Genomic DNA, 15,126 nt, shown 5'->3' with positions numbered 1-15,126 from the left:
ACGCTAGATTATTGGTGGAGTGTTCCTGGCTACATGCTTTTTCATGAGTCAATTCACCTGGTCTTAGAATGTGAGTGTTGTCTCTTGCTTCTCTGTCATTAATAGCCAAGCACTGACTTCAAATGATCCATGGATGTTAGACTTGGATTATACATACCTCAACTCCCGGCACAGAGAAGTAACGGCCTACAAGTATGAAGGTGCCAAGGGCCTATGGGCGCAAAAGCCTAACTTGATTGGCTGGAATGTAGACAACGGTGGGCTAATGGCACTAGGTATGTTGGCTACATTTAGATTGAATCTTGTGTCGAAATGAGCTAACCCTTCTGAATTACCCCTAGCTATTCATTTGTCTGGGAATGAATGGGTTAAGACGGGTAGAGCCAGGAGTCAGATGATGGCCATGCGGGATTACGGAATGTGCTAATAGGATTCCAATACCTTGAATTTTCTAGATATACTTCTCCAAAAACTTAGACTTGATTACCACTGTGGAGGCTGTTGTATAGTGCCCTTTTAGGGCTATTTGGCTGTCGCAATCCAAGCCCTAGGTGGCAATAACCCAGCAGCCTTGGGGTGACAGGTGAGACCTGATTGGAAAACTCAAGGTAGGCAGGAAATATCAAACAGCAGTTATGGTCAGTGCTCTTTCCGAAATACTTAATTCCCATGGCCTGTCCAGATCATGCTTTATTACAGATTGATTCAGCAGCTGGAAGATCTCCCTTACAATCAACAAGAAGACGACGACTTTCGGAAGATCCGAGTCAATGTAACCAAATCTACAAACTCAATATACAAGCAAGCAACAACGCTTGGTCGTGATATCAGGATACCGGAATCCGCTACAAAACACAGTTAGCAGCTACTTTATATCACAGCAGTGCCCTTACCTCTGCACCCCGGCCCATAGCACATTCAACAACACCGATAAGAGAGCGACAAGAAGAACTAGAGATGCCACAAGCACCACTCTGGTTAGGGAGATACTGTAGAGCCCTCTAAAAAAAACAGCAGAGTACCAACCTTCCCACCCCCAACCAGAAAAAGCCTGGACAGCTTTCTGTCGACTCTGGCTCTTCAACCAAGTCGGCACCAGATCCGTCCGGCACGTCTGGCCCTCGACAACCCAGCAGCCTCCCCTCGTGCACCGACACTCCAGATGCCAACGGCGGCGCTCCATAATCCGACGAATACGCCCGTTGCAAAAGGCCTCGTCTGTTCTGAAAGAGCATTTCTCCATGGGGCACTCGAGTTTGCGCTCGAAGCGCTCGACGAACCAGTTTACTTTGAGGTGCACGCCTGTATACACCATACAGTAGAAATGGCGGCTGCTGTGCTTGAAGGCCAGGGCGTCGGGATATGGCAGAAATGATGCGATGTGCATGTGGAGCTCTGCCGGTAGATCCATCAGCCCGAGTCTGACGTGGTTGCTGGCTGGAGGGGCTGCGAAGCTGGGGAGATCCATGGTGCTGAGTTTGTTGTTGTGCTGATTCATTCCTTTTCAACATGGAAACAGGGTTATTTGTTGTCTCATCAAAACGGTTGCCTGACTTCGACACAGCCACGCTGCCTTCGGTCGACGAGGCAGAAGTATAGAACGCATTGACCTGTTAGCAACTGAGGTGGCTGGTGAGCTGTGTTGTCACCGCAAATTGTGAGATATCTAGTCAAATACATCGCTTCAGACATATTATTCAAATCAGCTCTTCGTAGAAAATGAAAAGACATCCTCTCGTACCTAGCCCTGAAGATATCCCGACCTGAGGTCCCCCGAGAACGATGGATCCATGGATGCCATCGATGGATGGATCTATCGATATAGCTTACTAATCGCGCCACGATCTCAATACTCAACTTCATCGCGGAAGTTCAAACGTTACCACACATTTCACAACCTCAACACATTCCAAACATGTCTCAACCCAACCCGTCTGGCGCACCAGCGTCGGACACATCCTTCCGCAAAACCTGGGACCGCGAAGAATACGCCAAGAAAGCCGCCGACGAAGAAGCCAAGCGAAAAGCAGAGGGCAAAGCACGCTACGAAGCGAAGCTACTGGGCAAGAAATACCATGCACCGGTAGACTACAGCACACTGGAAGCGACAACAGCCCGCAAGCAGCGGCTGGATGTTGCGTCGATGGTGGGCAAGACGACGATTGTGCCGGCGGGCTCGGCGCTGGGCAAGCGCGGGCGCGGCGCCGGGTTCTATTGCTCCGAATGCGACCTCACGTTCAAGGACAACCTGCAACTGGTTGAGCACCTCAACAGCAAGCAGCACTTGATTGCTACGGGCCAGAGTGGGGAGGTTGTACGGGCTGGGGTCGAGGAGGTGCGGATGCGGCTGCGGATGCTGGCTCATCGGAAGCGCGTGCGCGACGAGGAGGAGCGCAAGGCGTGGCAGCTGGATTTGGGCGAGCGCCTGAAGGAACGGGAGGAGTTGGATGCTAAGGAGCGCGAGGAGCGGAGGCGCAAGCGGAATGAGAAGCGTCGGAAAGGTGGCGAGGGTGGCGTCAAGCAGGAGGATGACAGCTGGGAAGGTCGTTTAGGGATCATCGCCTGAGACCGCGCACATCGAGGGTGACCGTCTATTACATTTGATACCCATGGCGTTGGGGCATGCTTTTCTTTTCTTTTCTTTTCTTTTTTTTTCTACAAAAAAAAAGGCGTTCATTCACTTGCAACAAATTTCGCATTGGCAACCAGAAATCGTGATTCAAACATCCAACCAGAACGCCGTAGTCCTTCAAAATCAAATCCCACCAAAAACACCCAGCAATGCTATCTTAGTCCATGCAGTCAATAGCTTCAAGTCGTCGCATGGCTCGCCCGCCCTCCTTCTCGAACTGGCTGACCAGTCGCTCGCATTCTCTCTTCAACCGCTCCTCGCCGTTCTTCGCATTCCACGTAATCCACTCTTCCACTGTCATTTTCTTCTCCGGGCTGGTCAGACTACCTTGAAAACCCTTGAACATTCCAGACAGGTCCGCATTCTCTTTGTCGCTGGCTTCCCCAAAGAGGGCCTCGTCAATATCAACCGGAGTCCAAGCAGGTCTCGAGGCTCCCAATCCTCCATTGGCATTGCGCTTCGATGGCGATGGGGTGCTGACTGCCAGGGGAGTCCTATTCCTCTGCTCCTTTGATGCCGAAGGCGCAGGCATCCGAGATGTCGACGGCCGTGATGATGGGGGCCGGTTCTCAGCATCAGACGACTGTGGTGACAACGAGGGCGTGGTTTGATGAACAACCGGAAGTGGCGAAACAGGACGGTTAGACTGGCCAGAAGCCCGGCGGATCTCATGTTGTTCATCTTCATGGGATCGTTGAGACCCAATGAGAGACTCTGCAAGATGCTCCTCTTGGGGGATGTCGCTATATCTTTTGGCTGTCTTCGGGGGCAGTTGAGATGGCCTTCGGTGGGCATGTCGCTCTGGTGTTTGCTCGCGTGGAGCTTCGATCATGTCCACTTGATCAGGCATGTCCTCTGGTGTCGCAAATCCTTCATCTTCCGGTAGAGATTCAGTGTCCTTGTGGTCATCGACTTGTTGCGCAGGGGCCACCTGTTGCTCCTTCATGTCGGCCTTCTTAGACTTCTTGGGTTTATCCGCCGGCGCATCTTTCTTCTTTGATGACTTCTTGGAAGTGACCTTGCTAGCAGGTTCCGCTTCAGGCTTTGGCGCAGGCTCGGGTTCTCGGTTGATAATTTCCACCGACACAAAGGACTCATGATGCTCGTTGTCAGCTCCGTCATCGACGGTAGGTCTGGGCTCTGGCGACTGTTGTGTCTCTTGCTCTTCGGCCTTAGTCTCATTACCTTTGGTCTTCTTGTTTCCCTTTTTCTTGGAAGCTTTAGTGGCCTTTGCCTTCGTGAGCGGCACATCAGGCTCTTCCATCCCCGCGGGTTCAACAGGTTCCGGCTCCATATGAGGTTTCACCTTTTCTTCCCGGTCGCCAAGATCCTGGTCAAGGTACGGCGGAGGTTGCTCAGCCTTGGCAACTGCCTTGGAATTTTTGCTGGACTTTGTTTTCTTCGAAGTGCGCGGCTGAGTGGGCTCTGGTTCCTGCTCGCTCGGTTCGGGGATATCAGCCTCGAGCTCAGCCTCAAGGGCAGCATCTATCTCCGAGTCGCGCGGCCCTTGGGCCTTTGTGTACTTTGATGTCATGGAAGCATCGGAGGCCTTGCGGGCCTTGGAGGCACCTTTTTTGGAGGACTTGCGGCTCTTTTTAGCTTCGTCTTGAGGGGCTTCGTCTGCCGGAGCCGCATCTGGCATCGCATAGTCATCAGGCTCGTAATTGAGCGTCCGGGAAATGCTGCTGCTGCGGGTTCTCGTGGCCCGTCTCTTGGCCGGTGGCTCGGTAGGCGGTTCGGTGGTGTCTGTTTCTGCTTGAACAATGGTGCCCGGTTCGTCATTGTTGATCTGGTCGCTGGTTCTCTTCTTTCCTCTGCCTGTCCGCTTAGGCTTTGATGGCTCCGGCTGGGCGAGGTCGGCAGTTTCAACATCTATCTGGCTCTCAGCTTCTGTCGGGACGTCTTTCTTGCTCTTTGCACTCTTTCCTTTGCCCTTAGATGTTTTTGTGGCTTTGGATTTGGTGGTGGATTGGGAAAGGATGCTCTGGTCCATCGACTCGTCGACACCCATCTCAGGTGCTTCAGATGTAACAGTGCCAACGGATTGGGTTGAGAGTCGAGAAGACGCCTTGGAAGTACGGGGCTTTTTTGTCCGAGACCCTTTGCCCTTCTTGCTCGGGGGTTTGGCGAACGCGAAAAAGGAGCAGTCGGACGAGCGACGGTAGTGTTCATCGCTGAGCACATTAGCTACATCGACACAAGAAGGAACACTCCGCACTCACAAAGGGTCGTCCTTCGGCTCCCAGCCATCCAGCGACAGCTTGCAGTAAGCGCAGCTGGCAAGGTCATTACTCTCTTCGTTCGGACAGAAATACCAGCCACTTTCGACCATCTGTCATTGATCGTGAGCTTGTGATAACATTAATTACGAGTTTCAGAATCGCATTACCTTCTCTGATTGGCACACCCAGCCCTTCTTGCCATCATGAGGCCATGCCGAGCCAAAGGTCGCGAGTCGCGCTTGGGTGATGCGGTCACTTGTCGGATCCTCAATCGCGGCGGGGTTCGAGCTGCGCTGCTGAATATCCATCATGATCGCCCACCCACAATCGGGCGAATGCTTGAGGTGTTCCGCGATGGGACTGTCCTCTTCTTCCCATCCATCGAGTGCTCGGTGACATTGAAAACATGTGGTGTTGTCGGGGTTGGTTTCATACGGTTTGTAGTAGAAGCCTGCATGCGCCAACTAGAGTATCGCCTGAGTCAACAATCCAGTACTTTCTCGTGTCAAGAAATGCAGATGTACCTCGGCGGGTGACGGGCTCTGGTGCGGCCACCCAATTGGTTTCGAGCTCTTTGCGCTGGAGGATCTCCGCTTCTCGGGCTTGATGACGATGTCGAAGCTGGCCAGGCGGGCCACAAAAGTGTCCATTTCGGAGCCCATGTTGAGGGTGTTAGGATAATTTGGGACAATGAGTCCCAGTGTGTCGAATGAAGCACCGGATGGTGGGTTAGAGATGACCGCGGCGTTGTTGACTCGTCTGTTTACTTGGGCAACGCGTGTGCACGTGATCTTTAGTCATCTCCAGAACAGGAAGGAAGGACCGGGTACGTCAGAGTCGGCAAGCACGTAGATGCATTCTTCTCCCGAGTGATTCCCGATGCTGCGGCACTTCAATGCTCCTTGATCCTCTCTTCTTGCGCCGCGCGCTCCGTCCCTACTCCTCTTCCGATACGCAACCATGCGCGAAATAACCGTACGTGAATAACTCGTTCTCTGCAATTGCACTAGTGCTAACGTTCTCTTGGCTAGATGGTTGCTCCACGGAGCGCTGGCATCAGCACTCTTGGGCGCTTTCGTGCCCATCACTCGCCTCTTCTGCGACTCCCCGCATCGGTCCGTTACGTCTCGACCGAATCCCATCCATTGACTTTCGGGCAAAGCCGCCGATCAACGAGACCCGGCCTTTCTACATTACATCCACTATGCAAGGTCACGGCGGGGCGATCATCGTCTGGATCTTTCTCGACGTCTCCGCTGCTGTCTGACTCGGATTGGGATCACAACCCGAATTTTTCAATCTCCAACTTTTCGGAATTGCCCTCCAAAGATTTCGGTGTCAACCAGCATATGGTCATCAATCAAGAGTTCAAAGAAGCACTGCGGCAGATTCTATGGCAATTCCGCGCGCCAATCCGATATGCATTTGCCTACGGATCCGGCGTCTTTACCCAGTCGGGTAGCGCAGCCTCGTCCACCCCTACGCACCCATCGGCGCCGGCAGCTATCCATAATATGCAGCAAGGTTCGGGGAAGATGATTGATTTCATCTTCGGGGTATCATACTCTCAACACTGGCATTCCTTAAACTTGGGCCAGCATCGCGATCACTATTCAGGACTCGGGTCGCTCGGGTCTTATATGGTCTCTCAGGTCCAGGACCGGTTTGGAGCCGGTGTATATTTCAACACCCACGTTACAGTGAACGGGACTTTGATCAAATATGGTGTGGTCAATTTGGATACGTTGTGTCAAGACCTCACTCGATGGAATACACTATATCTCGCTGGCCGCCTGCACAAGCCCGTGAAGATCCTGCGAGATCATCCCAAGGTCCGATTGGCGAACCAGATGAATCTGCTTTCCGCTTTACGTGTGGCTCTGTTACTGCTTCCGGAGCGGTTCACCGAGTTTGAACTTTACAGCACCATCGCAGGGATCAGTTACATGGGGGATCTCCGTATGGCGCTCCCGGCGGAGGATCCTGGCAAGGTGCGCAACATTGTCTCCGGGCAGATGGCACACTTCCGGCGGCTATATGCGCCGCTCATCAACAACCTGCCCAACGTCACCTTCAAGGACCCCCGCTGCAGCCAGCGTGACTGGATTGACGACCCAGATGCCATCCTAGCCATGGTTCAGGACATGGACCCGGTGAAACGTGGGAATATGGTTCGCCGGCTTCCTGAATCTTTCCGGGAGAAACTGTACTTCCAGTATCAGTCACGCTATGCCATCCCACGGGCCGACTTCAATAAGATGATGGAGGAAAGCACCGACACCAAACAGGATGTCGTTCGAAGACCCCAGGGAGGGCCTTTCGAACGGCGAATTGCTAGTGATGACCAACTTCAGGAAGAAGTGTCAACGTCGATCATGAAAACAATTCGGTGGCCCAGTACGGTGCAGACCCTCAAGGGGCCCCTCACCGCGGGCATCGGTAAGAGCTGGAATTATATACGAGAGAAGCGAGAGAAGCACAAGAAGGCGCGGAGCAGCCCAGTGCCACCCACTGAGGCGCCCGAGAGAAAAAAGGATTAACGGGCAGGGCATACTGGGCTTGTAAGCATGAGGCATCCTGAGGCGTTGTGGTTTTGGCCATGTAAATCCATGTATCTGGCATCTATGAAATACATACCTCATCCATATATTTTTTTTTCTACATGAATTGAATTCGAAACAAGAAAATCCAGGACCTCGGTGACTCAATCGTCGTGACTCAACCTGCGAAATGGCTTAAAAAGGACTTCCCGCTCCCAGCGACCGAAAATCCCCCGCCACCCCACCAACTTTTGCTTCAGACATCAACCGGCTTGCTTGCCTGCCTGTGCCCACAATGGCTTCAAGAACTTCACCATTCGATCTGTCCAAATGCGCGCGTTCAAATATCTTGAAATTGCAGCCTTACCGATGCGCAAGAGAGTGTGTCTGCCCATGTCGAGCCGGGCCCGATCCCGAACTAATGAGTCAGTGACTACAAAGATGATGGAACGAACGTCCTCCTCGACGCCAATGAAAATGCCTACGGTCCGGGACTGGCGCTGAATAGTGACGGCGCATTGCAGGCGTCCGAGACAGGCGGCTCGACGGGTGCTTCTAAGCCTGAGATTGACTTCCTGGGGTTAAACCGATACCCGGACCCGTGAGTGATTCAAGTCTGTTGCGCCGTGATCTCGAAGGACCTGTCTGATGGACAATGGCTCGTCTAGGCACCAGCTGGAATTGAAGCAGCTCTTCTGCAACCTCCGCAATACCCACCACCACACACCGAAGACTCTGCGACCCGAGAACCTCTTCGTCGGCGTCGGATCGGACGAGGCCATTGATGCGCTGCTCCGATGTTTCTGCGTTCCCGGCAAGGACAAGATCCTTACCTGTCCACCGACTTACGGGATGTACAGTGTCAGCGCGCAGGTCAATGATATCGAGATCGTCAAGGTACCGCTCGACGCGGCCAACGGGTTCCAGCTCCAGCCGGAGAAGGTCAACGAGGCGCTGTCGGCTGACCCATCCATCAAGCTGGCCTACATTTGCTCACCGGGAAACCCGACTGCCAATCTTATTCGCAAAGAGGACATCCGCAAGGTACTGGAACACCCCACATGGAACGGGGTGGTTGTGGTGGACGAGGCATACATAGACTTTGCGGAGGAGGGCGCCAGTCTGGCAGGGTGGGTGACCGAGTGGCCGAACTTGGTAGTGATGCAAACGCTGAGCAAGGCATTTGGCCTGGCGGGAATTCGGCTGGGCGTCGCTTACACCGACCCAGAAATCGCACGACTGCTTAATAGCCTGAAGGCACCCTACAATATCTCGAGTCCGACGAGCGCACTGGCCTCAGCAGCGCTGGCAGGTCCCAACATGGCTGTGATGCACAGCTACCGCAAGCAGATTATCGCCCAGCGCGACCGGCTGCTGCGCGAGCTGCCCGCCATCCCCGGCGTGGGCCGATTCCTGGGCGGCCATGCCGCCAACTTCCTGCTCGTTGAGATCGTCGATGCCGAGGGTCGCCCAAGCAACCCCACGGCATTGGCTACTTACGAGGCCATGGCCGAGAAGCGTGGCGTGGTCGTCCGCTTCCGGGGTAAGGAGCTTGGGTGCGAGGGCTGTCTGCGCATCACCGTCGGCACCGAGGCCGAGGTCACCAAGTTTCTGCAGGAGCTGCGCGTGGTGCTGGCGGGGTTGCACGCCGGGGTCGGCATTCAGTCACTCCGAAACGAGGCGAAACGGGAGGATGTCGCCGCGGCGGTGGTAGCGTAACGTTCTTTGGCGTGATTAGTTCCGGGCCGGTGACTGGGTGGAGATAGACCTCCCCGGTTCCCCGATGGAGACCGAAGGATTGCGGCGTTGGGTGCCCTAGCCCATCGGGGTACCATGATATAGCAAAAATACTATTCATATGTCTAAAGACTTATCAGCAGTCTCTGTCATCTTATTCTGCCGCCTATTCATTTACCTAGGTAGTGTGGTCGTGTCTGGTAACTCCAAGGCTACATGGAATGTCTACGGAAGCCTTGGCTATCTTGCCCTAGTCTAGAGAGAATTAAATTAGATAAGAAAATGCAATAAGAAATAACTTTGAAATACATGCTTGCTGGCCTAGCCTTGGAATAGTTACCAAGAATTCTTACTCAGCAGCGCATCTCGGTGCAGGTGAAGGCAAAACATGTCCATACAATGTCTCCTTGGTCTCACTCGGACTCATCAACCCACACATTCATCTTCCTTTGTTTCCCACGGCCATTTTATATATTTCCCAAGGAAAATGACATTGTTACCTTCTGCGCTAGCCAAGCCTTCCTCGTCTACACAGCCCATCCTAAATGACTCCATCCCAGGCTCTTCTTCATCCACTACCGTATCTATATCCAGTAACACTTAACGAATGTCTAAGAAGCGACCAGCCAAGTCCAATTCCGAGTCTACGCCATCCAATCGGATGCTAACCGATGTGCTCATGTCCATTAAGCCATTACATCTGGCAAACATTGTCAGCCAGCAGAAGAACCACGAATACCGCAAGTACCGGCTACGCGACGGGGTTACAAGGTTGTGGTTATATGAGACAAGCAACGGCGGCGCGGGCCGGGGGTCTATTACGTACGCTAGGTTTTTATCTCTATATAGCCATATTTGTTTATGCCTATCGACGGTTTATTCCTCTGGCCGCTCTTGTTGTCTTTCTCAAGTTCGTCACGTCTTTATTCTTATACTGGTATACAACTACACACATTGCGGTTATTCCGGCTTCTATACGCCATACCCCAGGGCTCGGTGCCTATTGAGCCTTTTGGAATAGGAAATGCAGACTTTAATGCTGGGCTGAAAGAGTCCAAGTATGGATACCCTATACTAGAGCTATATGAGCTAGTTTGTCCGGTGACACTAGCAGAGATGAAGAGCCGATGGAGGATGGGTAGCGGGCCTATGGGGTGGCGGTACGTTGAACGGGATTTGTGGGGGGATAGATGGGGCGAAGATCAAGACAGAGCTGAGAAAGTGAGGCGGGTGTTTTGAATATTAACAACAATTGAGGCAGAAGAATCTCCTCTTGATCATATATATCCCATGGATGTCAGTAGGATAAGGTCCTTTTAATGTACGAGATCCGATCCAATGGATTCTCAGTATTACTGAATAGCCAAGCCCGTTCTGTCTTGGTAACAGCATTAGCCCTCCCAGGTCTATACATAAAGCCTCCGAATTCACTTTTGCCAACCAAAGGTCTACGCGGTCAGCCAATTCTACCAGCCACGACCCTCCTACATTCATCCAATATCGCCGCTTGTCTCCCCACCTCGGCCAAACTGCCCACCACCTTCTGATTGCCGCCGACAAACCCATACAAGGCATACGGAATCCCCACATCACGGCAAAAGGTCAAAACCAACTTCTGCACCCGCCGCAGATTATGCCTCGGCACCCGCGGAAACAGATGATGGATAGCCTGGAACTGTAGTCCGCCATGCACCCAGTCCAACCACTCCGGACAATCCACGTCCATTGTCGTGCGCAGCATCCGCTGCGGGAACGACTCGCCGGGGCCCAGATCTGCAGTCGACATGGCAAAGTGCGAGAGCGTGAACTGCACATGCAACGGCATGGTCACCGCATGGCTGATCAGCACATACAGGATCCGAGTCCCTGCTGTGGGCAATGACCGGTAGACGATCCCGTACCCGAACCAAGCCCAGAAGACGATGTTGCCTGCAATCTCGAAGTAGCGGTGCCACCATGCTGGGCCCTTGCGTGGACCTTGGCCATACGCGAGGAACAGCCATGATTGAACGTACAGGTTGAAGCGACCCAGCATCAGGATGGGGTAGTAGAGGTAGGCCTGGTAAGGGACGAGCCGCTTAGCGAGGGCCGTGTAAGGCATCAGGCGCTCGTGGTAGGTGGAGAAGAGACTCCCTAGAAAGCGGTGGTTGACAGCCAGGAATGGAAGGTGTTGGTTGTCTGGGTCATGTTCGGGCGAGTTGGTGACGAGGTGATGGACGTTGTGTGTGCGCTTCCACCATCCCAATGAGAGTCCGCCGATCGGGGCGGCGATGATCATCCCGATGAGGTTGTCGATGAAAAAGTCGTGTGTGATGGCCATGTGGCCTGCGTCATGGGCTGAAAAGACCATTTGCGACCAGAACCATCCGAGAAAGACGGCACTGGTGCAGTACCATTTGATGTGTAGGAAGAAGAGCATTTGGGCAAAGAGAAGGCCGCAGCGGCCGAGTTCCCAGAGATAAGCGGTATAGCGACATTCATAGAGGCCCTCTGAGTGAACCTGCTCGTGCAGAAGACGGTATCTCTCGATGATATTGGACTGTGTGGGTGCGTCGAGGGAGGGATACCGATCAAGGGTCAAGCTAATTTCCTTCTTGGTTTGGGCGTTCAAAAAGGCCAGGTCTTGCTCTTCGGGGATATGATTCGAGTTCGAGCCGTCAATTGGAGGTGTCTTCTTCTCTTTCTCTTCCCAATTAGAGTCTTCATGGCCTCCCTGGATGGGAGGGACGAGGTTGTTCCAAGGGCCTTCAATCCTCCCAATCTTGTAGCGGTCGATCAACCGGCGAGTTTCGGCTGAATGCATCCTATTCGAATCAATCAACTAGGAAATGGATTGGCGGCAATCCCCATGGCCATCACGTACACTATGAACTCATCTGTCGCATCCTTGCCAATAAAATGTTGAATGGGCTTAAACCCGCCCGGGTGATAGGGGAGCCATGTGTCAACACGAAGTACCTTCTGGTCGATTATGACTATGGACTGGCCATTGGCAATCCGGGCCTCAATCTGGCCAGGTGATAGAACCTGGTCGTTTCCTGAAGCTGAATCTTTGACTAGACCCATTGTTGTGGTGGAAGAGGTGAATGTTGGGCGTGTCCTTTCAGGGGATCTATGGAACCATGTTGCCTGACTCGGCAATACGGAAATAGACATACCAGTATATCCGTTGATCAAGGAGATATTTAGTTCTATGTTATGAGATCTCTAGTCGCCTTTATTTTCTCTGTATTTTTATGTTTTTCATGATATTTTCCCCTCGGTTATTTTCTCGACTTCACCAGAGCCCAGCCAGGTGCATCTATGATGATTCGGGCTAATCAGAACCAAGCATGGGCAGAATGCGCGACGTGTAATCCTTGTCTTTTTCGTCAGATATGCAATTCAAGCAGATAGCGGCCTGTTACTGGCTCCGAGCTTATCACGCTTTCTTTTATCCTTTCACGGCTTATCTTGACTTCAGCCGGACCCGACCGATCCTCCCCGCTTGTCACTGATGAAGCCTCATCGCCCGCTCCCAGACGATCGTCTTATTTAGTGTCGAGATCGTCCGCACATCTCCACTGTCCTCACGTGCGAAATGTAAATCCTGAAGCTATTCCCATCGCATCTTACCCTCTGGATCTGAGTGATTTTCTTCTAAACGTCTCGGGAGGCGTGCGGGAATCATGCACCCGGTATCGCTGGCCGTGCGAGACATCTACCCGGAGTCCCCGCCCGACTTCCAGACGCGAGACCAGATCAACCCGACGCTGATGATGAGCTGGTGGGCCACAGTGTTTTCACTGGTCATCATCATCGTCCGTCTGTTTGGTCGCTATGTGCGCATCGAGCGGTTCTTCCCCGAGGATATGATCATGATGGTCAGCGTCGTACCACTGACCATCCGCATGGTTCTGGTGCACTTTGTGCTGGTCTGGGGCACCAACAACACCAAGACAGAAATGCTGACGGCGGACGAAGTTGCGAAAAGGGAACTGGGGAGCAAGCTGGTGCTTGCAGCACGCATCTTCTATGCGATCTTGTAAGACAACCTCTTGAACGCTCTGCCATCAGCTGCTTAGCGGGCTGGAACTTACCCTCGATCCTACTATATCTGTAGCATCTGGACGGCCAAGCTCACTGTGTGTGAATTCCTCAAACGAGTCACCGGCATGGTCTGGCGCCGGTCTGTGGCCGTTTTCCTGTGGTTCATCCACTTCTTCCTGGTGTCCACGCTGGTGGCCGTGGTGATTGCGACGCTGGCCGAGTGCCAGCCCTTCAACCACTACTGGCAGGTCATCCCAGACCCGGGACCGGCGTGTCGCGCGGCCCACGGCAACCTCATCACCATGGGGACCTGCGATGTCATCACGGACCTCCTCCTCATCGCATTCCCCGTACCGATCGTCCTGACGGCGCAGATGCCCGTGAAACGCAAGCTGGCCCTCGTGGCGCTATTCTGCCTGTCGCTGGTGCTAGTCGCCATCACTTGCTACCGCGTGCCGTCGGTGATCGAGCACCACGGCGCCCAACCGTACCGCTCGCTGCTGGCATCGCTGGAGATCCTCGCCGCCACGGCCGTCTCCAACATCGTCGTTATAGGCTCTTTCGTCCGGGACCGCGGCGTCAAGAAACTCAAGTATAAACCTGACCACGGCCGCGCGTCTGTCAGCGACAGCCTGGAAAACGGCCATGTTCGCCGCACCACTGTCATGAAGCACCAGTGGGGCAGTGACTCCGATCTGGCCGCTGACCTGGGCATTCGGCTTGACCCCAAGCTCTATCCCTCTGCGTCGCTCTCGTCAAAGGGAAGCCTCATCTCCCGCCCTGCCCCCGCTGCCCCCGCTCCCTCAGATCCCATGGCCTCCGCCCAGACAGGCTCCCTTGACTCGTCATGGAATTTCCAGAGCCCCTCGGACGATCATACCTCGGGTACTGACAGCTTCGACCTCATAGTCCGTCCGCACGAGTACATCCAGACGGACCAGTCCCCGCGCGAAAACCACTTAACCTCGGCCTCTGCCCATTCGACTTCGCGTCAGCTCTCCTTCTTCGACGTGGGTGGACTGCTAAACCAAAATGAACCTGACTCCCATTGCCACCCCGACACAGCAATCTCACCTGACCTCTCCTCTGCAACGGATCTCGAGTCTCAGAGACCCACCCGCAGCAGTAGAGCCTTCCTGGAAGATCTGGGGGTCGTAGCTCCGCGCTCTGGGCCATCATCTTGACCGCAATCCTCGTTTCCTCCTACCACTGCACCCGTGGTCCCTGTCACGTCACATTCGCAGTCCCTGCCACCGTCTCAACCTCCATTTGAACCGAATTCGGATGGAGGGGAGCTCCAGGATGTAGGTGGGCTGCTCTCGCGACAGGTCTGATATAATGCCCTGATCTTTTTTGTTGCTGTCTTTTCCTGTCTGTTTAGCGGGGTTATCTGGTTTGGTTCAAGGTGTTTTCTGGCGGGTTGGGGCGTTTTTCCCCCTGGTTTTGGATTGCCCATATCCCGTGTCCTAGAGGTTCTTTGCGGGGATTAAGCGTTGGCGTCGTGGGAGTCGGAAAGGTGTTTCCCCTGGTTAGATGACCGGTGCTTTTTTGATGACTCTCTGTGCTGTACATATCCATGGATCGAATTGATGGCATGACTTCGGGAAGACAACACACACTGTATGATTTCTCAGTTCTTCTCGAATACCATATAGAGAATGATTAGGTTCCTCTGGGATACAGCAGGCTTCTCGAGAACAAATTTATTTCATCTGCTACTCTGCTAGACATCCAGGTATGCAGCAAGGATAACCTGAGACGCAAACATGCAAATACAATGGCCATTACTATGTAAAACCACAGAGAAACCCCCCCTCCCCATAGATATTGGAGAAACTTCGCCTGTACGCCATGCTGCCCATAATACAACAGAGGGGACCAACTTTTTTTTGTGTTTGTGTTTGGTTCAAAAAATTTTGGTGTCCACTTATTTGCTCTGCTCAGTGTCGTGCTTTTAAACGTGGGT

General features: G+C 53.3%; 7 protein-coding genes across 7 annotated transcripts; 4 read left to right on the top strand and 3 right to left on the bottom strand.

The window, feature by feature from the left end:
• Positions 1 to 790: 790 nt before the first annotated feature.
• Positions 791 to 1,468, bottom strand: NUU61_006301 (uncharacterized protein; the record flags this gene model as incomplete). Its single annotated transcript, XM_056656829.1, has 3 exons — positions 791 to 845; positions 894 to 951; positions 1,027 to 1,468. The coding sequence occupies 3 exons, from the start codon at positions 1,466 to 1,468 to the stop codon at positions 791 to 793; spliced, it is 555 nt and encodes a 184-aa protein (XP_056509629.1).
• Positions 1,469 to 1,915: 447 nt separating this feature from the next.
• On the top strand, positions 1,916 to 2,566 carry NUU61_006300 (U4/U6-U5 snRNP complex subunit SNU23; the record flags this gene model as incomplete). Its single annotated transcript, XM_056656828.1, has 1 exon — positions 1,916 to 2,566. One exon carries the CDS (start codon positions 1,916 to 1,918, stop codon positions 2,564 to 2,566), a length of 651 nt encoding a protein of 216 aa, XP_056509628.1.
• A 223-nt stretch (positions 2,567 to 2,789) lies between these two features.
• NUU61_006299 (baculoviral IAP repeat-containing protein) lies at positions 2,790 to 5,516 on the bottom strand (the record flags this gene model as incomplete). The annotated part of the gene is made up of 4 exons (XM_056656827.1): positions 2,790 to 4,806; positions 4,855 to 4,964; positions 5,022 to 5,318; positions 5,379 to 5,516. The coding sequence occupies 4 exons, from the start codon at positions 5,514 to 5,516 to the stop codon at positions 2,790 to 2,792; spliced, it is 2,562 nt and encodes an 853-aa protein (XP_056509627.1).
• A 298-nt stretch (positions 5,517 to 5,814) lies between these two features.
• On the top strand, positions 5,815 to 7,394 carry NUU61_006298 (phosphatidate cytidylyltransferase; the record flags this gene model as incomplete). The annotated part of the gene is made up of 2 exons (XM_056656826.1): positions 5,815 to 5,829; positions 5,886 to 7,394. The coding sequence occupies 2 exons, from the start codon at positions 5,815 to 5,817 to the stop codon at positions 7,392 to 7,394; spliced, it is 1,524 nt and encodes a 507-aa protein (XP_056509626.1).
• Positions 7,395 to 7,689: 295 nt separating this feature from the next.
• NUU61_006297 (histidinol-phosphate transaminase) lies at positions 7,690 to 9,113 on the top strand (the record flags this gene model as incomplete). The annotated part of the gene is made up of 3 exons (XM_056656825.1): positions 7,690 to 7,775; positions 7,825 to 7,995; positions 8,063 to 9,113. 3 exons carry the CDS (start codon positions 7,690 to 7,692, stop codon positions 9,111 to 9,113), a joined length of 1,308 nt encoding a protein of 435 aa, XP_056509625.1.
• A 1,474-nt stretch (positions 9,114 to 10,587) lies between these two features.
• Positions 10,588 to 12,197, bottom strand: NUU61_006296 (uncharacterized protein; the record flags this gene model as incomplete). Its single annotated transcript, XM_056656824.1, has 2 exons — positions 10,588 to 11,935; positions 11,995 to 12,197. 2 exons carry the CDS (start codon positions 12,195 to 12,197, stop codon positions 10,588 to 10,590), a joined length of 1,551 nt encoding a protein of 516 aa, XP_056509624.1.
• Positions 12,198 to 12,799: 602 nt separating this feature from the next.
• Positions 12,800 to 14,344, top strand: NUU61_006295 (putative integral membrane protein Pth11-like; the record flags this gene model as incomplete). Its single annotated transcript, XM_056656823.1, has 2 exons — positions 12,800 to 13,155; positions 13,234 to 14,344. 2 exons carry the CDS (start codon positions 12,800 to 12,802, stop codon positions 14,342 to 14,344), a joined length of 1,467 nt encoding a protein of 488 aa, XP_056509623.1.
• Between the last annotated feature and the right edge of the window lie 782 nt (positions 14,345 to 15,126).

The sequence above is a fragment of the Penicillium alfredii genome (assembly GCF_028826965.1).
Source record: "Penicillium alfredii strain IBT 34128 chromosome Unknown utg000009l_segment0_segment0, whole genome shotgun sequence".
Lineage (NCBI taxonomy): Eukaryota > Fungi > Ascomycota > Eurotiomycetes > Eurotiales > Aspergillaceae > Penicillium > Penicillium alfredii.
The sequence above is the reverse complement of the archived record's forward strand: the minus strand, read 5'-3'. Positions and strand labels throughout refer to the sequence as shown.